Source organism: Saccopteryx bilineata, chromosome 6 (genome assembly GCF_036850765.1).
Source record: "Saccopteryx bilineata isolate mSacBil1 chromosome 6, mSacBil1_pri_phased_curated, whole genome shotgun sequence".
Classification (NCBI taxonomy): domain Eukaryota; kingdom Metazoa; phylum Chordata; class Mammalia; order Chiroptera; family Emballonuridae; genus Saccopteryx; species Saccopteryx bilineata.
In genome coordinates, this window is record NC_089495.1 from 29472213 (window position 1) to 29482301 (window position 10089).

Genomic DNA, 10089 nt, shown 5'->3' on the forward strand with positions numbered 1-10089 from the left:
CACTCAAGGAAATGTCCCTCTGGTCTCCCCGACATTTTTCGTCTTTCAGGAGATAGGGAGATCCTGCTTCCACTCCCAGAATGAGAGAGGGATCTGGAAGTACCCAGCCTGGTCTTCTGAGACCCAGCCTTCACTTCCTGAGATCCAGATTATTCATGTGGAAAGAAAACCATCTGAGAACATTTCTCCTTTCTGATCACCCTCCTCCCTCAGCCCTAGCTAGGTCCTCCTCCCTCACCACATCTCACACCCCACTCTCCCAGATCCTGAGCAGGCACGCAGCTATATTTGAGACAGAGACTTTGCCCACTTTCCTCGTCCTCAATTTTCGGGCAGGGGGACTGAAAATTCCCCAGACAGGCAGGCAATCGATTGTTAACACTACATAGGCCAGCGTTTTAAGAGTGGATGTCATGGCGCTTCCATCTCTACCCAGATGGACGAGCTGACTAAGGAGAATGCTGACCGGGCCTGGGAAGAAGGAAACGGGCTGGGGGCCTGGCCAGGGCTCCACGGGTGGCCTCTGCTCCTGGCTGCCTAGCGTACACTTCCTCTTTCCCACTCTTCCCAGGAGCTGAGCGCCTTTCCCAGGGAGGTGGGCGGCGCCTGGGCAGGGCTGCACCCGGTCGTGTACCCCTGCACAGCCCTGCTGCTGCTCTGCCTCTTCTCCACCATCATCACCTACATCCTCAACCACAGGTGGGAGCTCTCGAGGAAGGGTGTGGTGGGCAGGCTGCGGTGGGAGGGTGGGTCTCCATAAGTTCTTTCCAGGGTGGGTCCACGTGACTTTCCCAGGCTCTTGCCTAGCATTTTATTAGAAGGTTCTGGGCTGGGAAAACACATTTTGGGGGTTGAGACCTTCCCGCCCTGGCGCCTCTATCACATTCATACGCACGTATGCACACAGGTACCTGCCACTCCCTCTCTGGCCGTCCCGACGGCCTTGAGGCCCCATGGACCTGACTGGGGTTGGGTGGCCCATTAATTACTGTTTCTGGGGCAGCTCCATCCACGTGTCCCGGAAGGGCTGGCACATGCTGCTGAACCTGTGCTTCCACATGGCCATGACCTCTGCCGTCTTTGCAGGAGGTATCACGCTCACCAACTACCAGGTGGTCTGCCAGGCGGTAAGAGGAGAGGGGGCTGGGTTGGGGTCGGGGAGCTCCAAGATTAGTGATGGCGACGCGGGCAGTAGGGAGGTACAGGGGAAGAAAAGGGGAGCTCGGCTAGCAGGCCCCACTCCGTTGTTCTGTGTCCGGTCTTACTTTTGGGATGCGGGGAGCAGAGAGTAGAAGTTGGTAAGAAGCAGAGACACTCGGAGGAGGGACTTCAAATTGAAGAGTGGGGACCTGCAATGGAGGAAAGGTTGGGGACAATCCAGAGAGCAATCACAACGTCACGGAGAGTTGCCAGAGAGGGGGAAACACCTGGGACGGAAGTGGAGAGGGTTACAGCAGGGACAGAACCTAGGGAAGGATCTGGGTGGCGTGGGGGCTGGGAACAGGGAGGAGTGGGAGCGCACTGTGGGCTGAGGCTCCGGCGTGGCCCCAGCGGGAGCAGTCCCAGCCTCGGCGCCTTGATCCCGCAGGTGGGCATCACTCTGCACTACTCCTCACTGTCCACACTGCTCTGGATGGGTGTGAAGGCCCGCGTCCTCCACAAGGAGCTCACCTGGAGGGCACCCCCTCCACAGGAAGGGGACTCTGCCCCACCTGCTCCCCGTCCCATGCTCCGGTACATGCTTCCAGATGTCAGCTTTGCAGTGGAGAAGGGTCCGGGGGCGGGAAGGGCAGAGGACACCAAGTCAATTCTCCCAGAGTGGATGCAGGGTGGGTTCGAGATCCTGGAAGACCACTCTCCAAAGCTAGAAGAGGCAAGTCCTCGGTGGCCCCAGGTTGCTGAAGGTCATGTAGCGGGTGCATCCTTAGGGCTTTCAAGGCATGACAAGGCCAGGAAGGAAGTGGCTTCAACAGCACCAGAGAGGACACTGAGCAGGGATCCTGGGACCCTGAGTGGCACCCCCAACTTCTGCACTTAGGGGGAGATAGAGCAATTCTGGCCTCTGTCCCTTAAAACAGTCTTGGCCAAGTCTAGGGATCTATCAAGCCTGCCCTGTAGGGGTCTTGCATCCTTGACAGAAAGTTCTGACAGAATTTGAGATGGGACAGAGACCCTGAGTCAGGTTCCGAGCACCTGGTTCCTCTTCCTTGTTCCCCATCTCTCTGATCCCAAACCCATTCCCCTCCAGGTTCTACCTGATTGCCGGAGGGATCCCACTCATTATCTGTGGCATCACAGCTGCTGTCAACATCCACAACTATCGGGACCACAGCCCCTAGTGAGCACGCTGCCTGCCTGCCCAAACCTACCCACCAAGCACCAGCTGCCTTCCGCTCTCTGGCAGGGGCACCTGCCCGGCTTACCGGGCCCGTGATCCCACCCACCCCATGCATGTTGACTAAGCCAGTCTCTGCCTGTCAGCTCACTGTATTCCTGTGTCCACAACCACCCAGCCCATGGGTCCCACCTCAGACTTGCTCCCTCTCCTCATCCACTGCTCGTGTCTCTCCTCAGCTGCTGGCTGGTGTGGCGTCCAAGCCTAGGAGCCTTCTACATCCCGGTGGCTTTGATTCTGCTGATCACCTGGATCTATTTCCTGTGTGCAGGGCTGCGTTTGAGGGGTCCGCTGGCGCAGAGCTCCAAGGGAGGGGCAAGCAGGGTCTCCCTGGACCCAGGGGAGGAGCTGAGGGGTTCCACCAGACTCAGGAGCAGCGGCCCCCTTATGAGTGACTCAGGTTCCCTTCTGGCTACTGGGAGCGCAGGCGTGGTGACCGCTGGACCCCCAGAGGATGGTGATGGCCTCTATTCTCCGGGAGTCCAGCTGGGGGCGCTAGTGACCACGCATTTCCTGTATCTGGCCATGTGGGCCTGTGGGGCTCTGGCGGTGTCCCAGCACTGGCTGCCCCGGGTGGTGTGCAGCTGTCTGTACGGGGTGGCAGCCTCGGCCCTGGGCCTCTTCGTCTTCACCCACCACTGTGCCAGGCGCAGGGACGTTAGGGCCTCCTGGCGCGCCTGCTGCCCCCCTGCCTCAGCCTCGCGCGCCTCACCCCCAGCCGTGCCAGCCGCCCCAGAGGACGGTTCCCCAGTGTTCGGAGAGGCGACCCCCTCCCTTAAGTCATCCCCAAGTGGCAGCAGTGGCCATGTGCCGCCCCCGGGCCCCTGCAAGCTCACCAACCTGCAGCTGGCCCAGAGTCAGGTGTGCGAGGCAGGCGTGGCGGCCCGTGGGGAAGGTGAGCCAGAGCCTGTGGGCTCCCGCGGGAGCCTCGCACCCCGCCACCCCAACAACCTTCCCCACGGGCGGCGAGTGCACAAGAGTCGGGCCAAGGGGCACCGCGCCGGGGAGTCGGGCAGCAAGAACCGGCTCAAAGCGCTGCGCGGGGGCGCGGCGGCCGGGGCGCCCGAGATCCTGTCCAGCGAGAGCGGCAGCCTACACAACAGCCCGTCCGACAGCTACCCGGGCAGCAGCCGCAACAGCCCCGGCGCCTGCCTGCAGCTGGAGGGCGAGCCCGCGCTCACGCCGTCCGAGGGCAGCGACACGAGCGCCGCGCCGCTCCCGGAGGCGGGCCGCCAGGGCCAGCGCCGCAGCGCCAGTCGCGACAACCTCAAGGGCGCGCTGGAGAAGGAGAGCAAGCGCCGCTCGTACCCGCTCAACACGGCCAGTCTGAACGGCGCCCCCAAGGGCGGCAAGTACGACGACATCACGATGACCGGCGCCGAGGCGGCGGCTGGCAGCTGCATGAAGACGGGCCTCTGGAAGAGCGAGACCACCGTCTAGGATGGGGCGGGTGACACTTTAGGACTGGCTGGCCATAGGGGCTTGTTACCCCGGCTTCCCGGGGGCCTCAAAGACGTCTGTCTTTACGTCAACAGGTTTGGGGGGAAGTGCCGAGGGCTGCAGCGGGGCTCACCAGCTTTAATCGTGGAGGATGGGTAAAAGGATAGGCAAAGGGCTGCAACCGCGAAGAGGGCCGGCTGTCCCTCTGGCGTGGCGACAGACAATCCCAGCGGCACCGGCAGGGTACATTTCCGTCCCAGCCCAGGCTAGTTTTCGGTTTTCAGTGCCGGCCAGGGTAGGGGGACGGTCCTGCCAGTCTGCAGTGAACAGTGGACGGGCACAGCACAGCCCAGGTAGGCTGCTCCTGGGGCGCCCCTCACACACCTCTTGTCCCCCTGCCTCACTGGTCATCAGCCTCATCAGGAAAACACAGGTGGGCGCCGAGAACAATGTTCTCTCACTCCGTCCTCTGAGCTCAGCCATCTGTGCTTAGATCCTAGGGCCTCTCCGCCATCCGGTTCTTCGCTAACTACAGAGCTAGCCTAACCGGAAGGGACAAGGTGCTGTTTTTTTAGATTAACTATGCAATATGCAGGGGGGGGGGGCAGTGTGAAAGGCAGCATGAGACCCAGTAGGGGGGCGAGTGCGCAATTAGGGAGGGACTCCATTCCCACGGGTGGTGCACACACCACACAGCAGGGCTCCAAAGTGGCACCTGAAGACAAAGCCCTATACCTAAGAACTTGACTCTGCCTGAAGATAATCTGAGGGAAATAGTGCTTAGATTTGGGGCGGAAGTCAGTCATGCCTTAAACCTGGTCCTATAAACAGTCCCCTGAAGAGAGGCTCTACTACAGGACTGCAAGTGGTGTTGTAGAGGCACTTACGTCCAATTACAAGACCATGTCCCGTCTCAGCCTCCCAACACCAAGGGACTAAGGAAGAGCACTTCTCTGCCTCTATGAAGCCACCTAGAAGAACCATTGCAATCATTTGATCTCTAGCTTCCAATTAGGGGAAACCTCCACAACATCAATCCAGCTTCCCAATGCACAACGCCCAGGCCAAATTCTTCCAGGCAGCAGGCAGGGTCCCTACAGCTCCCCCGGGGCCTGTGCCTCCACTTTTAAACACCAGCACTCCCATTTCCCCCCAACCTAAGAAGCAACCACCAGCCTTTCACTACAGGACCCAGTGAAAGTGGAGGGAACCTGGGGCCTTGTGGACAGAATCGTGGGAATGAGGCCTGGTGCAGGTCCCCTCCCCGTCTCCCCATCACCCCGCCTGATCACCAAGGTGAAAGAAGGTACAGGGGAGGAAAGGAAACCCACACGCCTTGCGATGGATCCTGTTATTTATGCTTGCTGCACAGACATATTAGACAGGAAAGAAAGCTTTGTATTATTCTTCCACATATGCTGGCTGCTGTTTACATACCCTGCCAATGCCTTAGCACTGGAGAGCTTTTTGCAATACGCTGGGGAAAGGGGAGGGAAGGGACGAAAAGTGCCAAAGAAAACATGTTTTTAAAAGCTCGGGTTTTATACAATAGAATGTTTTCTAGCAGATGCCTCTTGTTTTAATATATTAAAATTTTGCAAAGCCCTTTGAGCTATAACTTAATCCACCTACAATCCTTTTGTTATGAGGCATAAGATGTCATGATACAATACACATTAACCCACCAACCTATGAAAGGACACGAGGCTGAGAGTTGCCCAGTTCCTGTCCTCTGGGGGCTGATACCATTGGAAATGCCAGAGCACCACACCAGTAAGGAGGCCCCATCAGCCCTGCAGTAGCAGTGGATCCAGTTCAAACCAGGAGCAGCAGAGAGTGACCCTCTCCCAACAGTTTAAGAGGAAAGCCATCCCACAGAATGTGAACACGTGTAAGCTGCTCTCTCTGGTACTCAGGGAGAGGGCTCTCTCCAACCCAGGTGTCCCCACATTTCCTCTGATTTCTACTCCAGGACCTGGGCTCCAAGTAACTGCAGAGCCCCTCTTGGTTCCTTTAAACAGGAAAGACAACACCTAAGGACCTGTACACCCTAGTATCTCTAGATATGACAGGCCTATTATCAAGCTGCTGTCAGAGTGGAGTGAAGTGTCCCTCTACCCTCAATGCACAATGTACATCAAGGAGGGTTAGGCCGCCTGGTAGCCGCTTGTCCAGCAGCCTGGGCTCTCTGAAAGTCCCTCACTTCCTGAGGGGTTCGCAAATACTGCTCTATTTCACTATCAGAAATGCTTTCATCTCCGGTGACTGTGGAGGCAGGGGGCGTGGGGCAGGCCCGCTTTGGGGGCTTCAACATGCAGGGTGGGAGGAGAGGGGCAGGGCCAGGTGGTCGCTTCCTCTCAGGCACATCTAAGGAGCTATTACCCACTTCCTCTTTCCCCTGTCCTTGCCCCAGTCCCCGCCCCTGCAGCTCCTTCTCCGGGGATTCCACCTCCGCTGCTCCTTCCCGAAAGGCTTTGCGGATCAGCATGTGGCGGTGCTGGAGCAGGTCGCCGAGGTGCTTCACCACAGACCGTTTGTCAAGTTTCAGAACCTGCAACCAGGCCAGCTGCTCAGCCATCCGCACCAGCACCGCCAGCAGCTCCTGCAGGCGGGAGGCAGCAGGGTAGGGCAGGTCCACATTTGCCAATTTACAAAATCGAGCCAGGGAACATGTCAGACGCGCTGACGGCTGCAGCGACTGCCACGCCAGGAAAGCAGCAGCAGTGATGACAGGCAAGGGATGCCGCCCAGTCACCAGCCACGTCTCATCCGCCAGCTCCACCAACTGCAGTGTTCGCGACAGCATCCTCTCTTTGTCTTCCACGAATTTGGCTGGCACAGATGGGGAGGCCTGGAACAGTTTGAAGCTGAAATAACCAAAATGAGGGTCTTGTCTCAATGCCTGTGGGGAGAGAGAGGCTGCTCTTCCAAGTGAGGAAGAGTAGTCTACTCAGGAGGGGCAAGTTGTTCTGGCCTCTTGGGAACACTCAAGCGTGCGGGCGGTAAGTTCCACAGAAGTACTGAGGGACAGTGGGGCGAGTCTTCTGCTTGTGAGGTGGAGGGCAGGAGAACGCAGAAGGAAGCTGACTGAGAAACCCCTAGCAGCCATTACTCTGAGTGCTTTACAAATGTTCTTTTGGGGCCCTGGCCGGTTGGCTCAGTGGTAGAGCGTCGGCCTGGCGTGCGGGGGACCCGGGTTCAATTCCCGGACAGGGCATATAGGAGAAGCGCCCATTTGCTTCTCCACGCCCCCCTCCTTCCTCTCTGTCTCTCTCTTCCCCTTCCGCAGCCAAGGCTCCATTGGAGCAAAGATGGCCCGGGCGCTGGGGATGGCTCCTTGGCCTCTGCCCCAGGCGCTAGAGTGGCTCTGGTCACAGTGGAGCGACGCCCCGGAGGGGCAGAGCATCGCCCCTGGTGGGCGTGCCGGGTGGATCCCGGTCGGGCGCATGCGGGAGTCTATCTGACTGTCTCTCCCCGTTTCCAGCTTCAGAAAAATACAAAAAAAAAAAAACCAAAAAAAAAACCCCCAAATGTTCTTTTGGCTTCTCGACACTTTATTATGTGCACTGATAGTTGAAAAACTTGCTCATAGTCATCTAGGAAGAAAGTAACCAAGCTTCAAACTCAAGACTACTTGACACTAATGGCTTTGTTTTCTACTACGTTTGTCAGAGAAAAAAAGAAAAGAAAAGAACGCAGCTACTTATATAAAAAGAACAAGAATTAGCTTCTACTTGAGGCTCTGCCATCCACCTCCTTTCGCAGTTGGTCCTGCTGAGGCAGGGCTGTTCCATGTGGCCATGCAAGCTGCACAGGTGAGTGGTGCACCTCAGAAGTCCTGTGCCAAGGCTAATACCTACTACTTTCTTGCATCATCAGGTTGCTGTGAGGGCAAAGAGACTTGAAAATCATAGCACTCTAGAAATGTCAAATGGGATCAACCTTATTAGTACTAGGCACAGGAAAGAGAGAAGAGACTTTTCTCCCACATTCTTTTAGATGGGCTTTCATCAAGAAGAGACAGCCAGAGGTAAAAGGATTCAGGTGTAAGGACCCGACCGACCCCCACATCTCCCACTAGGCAGGTACCTGCTACAGTAGGTCTTCACCAGGTCTTTCAAGCACAGAGATGGCACATCCAGCCCCAGAAGCTTCACCACCTGCATGTAGGTGCCAGAAAACACATCCAAGTCTGCATACAACAGGGTACAGATGGTTCCCATGGTCAGGGGCCAGTTATGCTGCCGGCAGGTGATTAAGACACAGCACCCAACCAACACTTCCTTCTTTTGCAGCCTGGCAGCACGGATGCCAGAGTGCTGGTATGCCTGTTGGTAGTAGGCAACTGCTGTGTCCTCAAATGTTGATGGCAACTGCAGAACTCGACAGAGGTCTCTCACTCGACGGAGGCCTGGTAAAACCCACAGCAAGAGTTAGAGGGGACAGAGGGTCTACTGTGCAGCTCCCAGCAACTTCTGCTAAACTTGTGTCTCTTACGAAATGCACAAATAAAATAGTCCCTTTCTACAATGATAGGAGTAACGCCTGAAGTCATTCTAAAGGCACAAAGAAATTTGTGGAAAGAAGTCACATTTCAGTCCATCACCATTTTTTGGAGGCCGGTTTGATTCAGGACCAACCCAAAGTTTGATTTGGACTCCTTGAATCTACCTCAAACATACTCCTGAGCAAACCCCAAACTTCTACTGATCTGCTACCTCTCCTAGAACTATTCCCATCTTCTATGTCTAATCACCATTCTCTTCTAATCTACCTTACATGGTAATGCTGCAATCAGGAAGCAAGCATATCGGCTGGAGCATCAGAGAATTTTCTTTAAAGCTACTGTGTCATAAAAGATTGATTCTCACCTCGTTGCTGACTGCGACTAACTTGTTCATTTTCGCCTGTACTTCGGGAATATGTTACTTCTGTAGGGAAAAAAAGGACAACAAATAGCTTGTTTAGCCTTTATCCACAAGACCCATGCCCTCCCACCATACAAAGTCAGGGAGCAGAACTCAAATCATTAGTCATCTTCTGTGGTATAGAAGGTGCCCATCTATACACATTAAAAGTCCATCTGGTTTTCTATATCCACAAGCACTGTGTATTAAATACACGGAGACTGAGGATTATTAGGACTGGGCTAAAGCAGTTCTAAGTGTTCCAAATTTTCAGAAATTTCAGTATGAATTTGTACCCTCCATACAGCCAATCCAGGCAATTTTCCTGGCTGCACATTTTGATGGAGGGCTGATTGGTCAGAGACTTGGAAAGCAAAGGGAAAAAAGATGTGTTGCCAATTAGTACTAAAAACTACTTCAGGGTAATAGTATGTGCTGTACTCCTAAAGAGTTCACCCACAATCCTTCCTCAACGACTACACTGGGTAAATTAAGTGGAACTTTGTTTCTCTTTCATTTACTGAGCGTTTATTATACCTACTAAGAATGTCAGATATTATACTAGATGCTAGGAAAACATAGGTGAATGGCCGTTCTTAATCTTCCGCAGCTCACTCGTTCACTTTAGGTCGTTTTCTCCCGTATTTAAGTGTGTACGTGACAAGAAATGGGAGGGAGATACAAGAAATGGGAGGGAGATAAAAGAAATCCGACTTCAGTCCCTCCACTGTCCCAGGCTGTAACCACAGCCCTGGAAAGCACGGAACAGGTACCTCGGAGGTTGCCCTCATCGCTGAAGGTGGTAGTAAGAACGCCCTCGGTGACCACGCAGCCGCAGTCGGAGCACACCAGCTGGCTCTGCGAATAGTGCGAGTCTTCCACGAGCTCCGTGGAGCCGCAGTCGGGACACCGGCCTCCGCCTGGCATTTCAAAATCTGTCCAGCGCCGCGAAAGCTTTCGGTCACCCAACCCAACGTCGGCAACAGCAACCGTGCAGAAGCAGGAACTAAGAGGGGAACTTTCTAGGAACTGCACTTCTCTCTTCCGGCCAGCGCGACTGCGGTATGGATAGTTCCCTCTGCTCTGCGATTGAACGCCACTTCCGGTCCGTTCCTTTGTGGATCCGGGTGAAAACCTACGCTAAGAAAAGAGGTTCCTGGTCTGGACTGTGTCTTTGGGTTCCCAACTATTTGTAGTTGGTTTGAGATGACTCAGACTAGGGGGTTGAATTTTGGTAAACGTTCTACCTACATGGACATGCATAAGAGACAAGAAATTGTCGTCGTCCCACAACGCTCGTTTCTCGTTTCTAAAGCGTTAGGATTGGAATAGCAGATTCTCCATTTC

General features: G+C 55.2%; 2 protein-coding genes across 2 annotated transcripts in view; one reads left to right on the plus strand and one right to left on the minus strand.

Moving 5' to 3' along the window:
- Positions 1-5403, plus strand: part of ADGRA2 (adhesion G protein-coupled receptor A2) — a 37918-nt gene extending 32515 nt beyond the window's left edge. The window contains exons 15-19 of the mRNA XM_066234061.1: positions 572-699; positions 1004-1127; positions 1589-1734; positions 2249-2338; positions 2575-5403. Coding sequence (XP_066090158.1) covers positions 572-699; positions 1004-1127; positions 1589-1734; positions 2249-2338; positions 2575-3835 — 1749 coding nt within the window. The 3' untranslated portion in view covers positions 3836-5403. The remainder of the gene's footprint in view (positions 1-571; positions 700-1003; positions 1128-1588; positions 1735-2248; positions 2339-2574) is intronic.
- Positions 5176-9785, minus strand: BRF2 (BRF2 RNA polymerase III transcription initiation factor subunit). The gene is made up of 4 exons (XM_066234062.1): positions 9516-9785; positions 8707-8766; positions 7925-8246; positions 5176-6702 (listed from the first exon to the last, which is right to left on the minus strand). The coding sequence occupies exons 1-4, from the start codon at positions 9667-9669 to the stop codon at positions 5973-5975; spliced, it is 1266 nt and encodes a 421-aa protein (XP_066090159.1). The 5' UTR covers positions 9670-9785; the 3' UTR covers positions 5176-5972.
- Positions 9786-10089: the final 304 nt, after the last annotated feature.

What these genes read in the sequence shown, in the direction of transcription:
- BRF2 (XM_066234062.1), bottom strand. Translation starts at nt 9,669, where the DNA reads ATGCCAGGCGGAGGCCGGTGTCCCGACTGCGGCTCCACGGAGCTCGTG. An exon ending in CGATGAGGGCAACCTCCGAG is followed by an intron (nt 8,767 to 9,515) that starts GTACCTGTTCCG and finishes TTTTCCCTACAG; the next exon opens with AAGTAACATATTCCCGAAGT. An exon ending in GTGAAGACCTACTGTAGCAG is followed by an intron (nt 6,703 to 7,924) that starts GTACCTGCCTAG and finishes TGGTTATTTCAG; the next exon opens with CTTCAAACTGTTCCAGGCCT.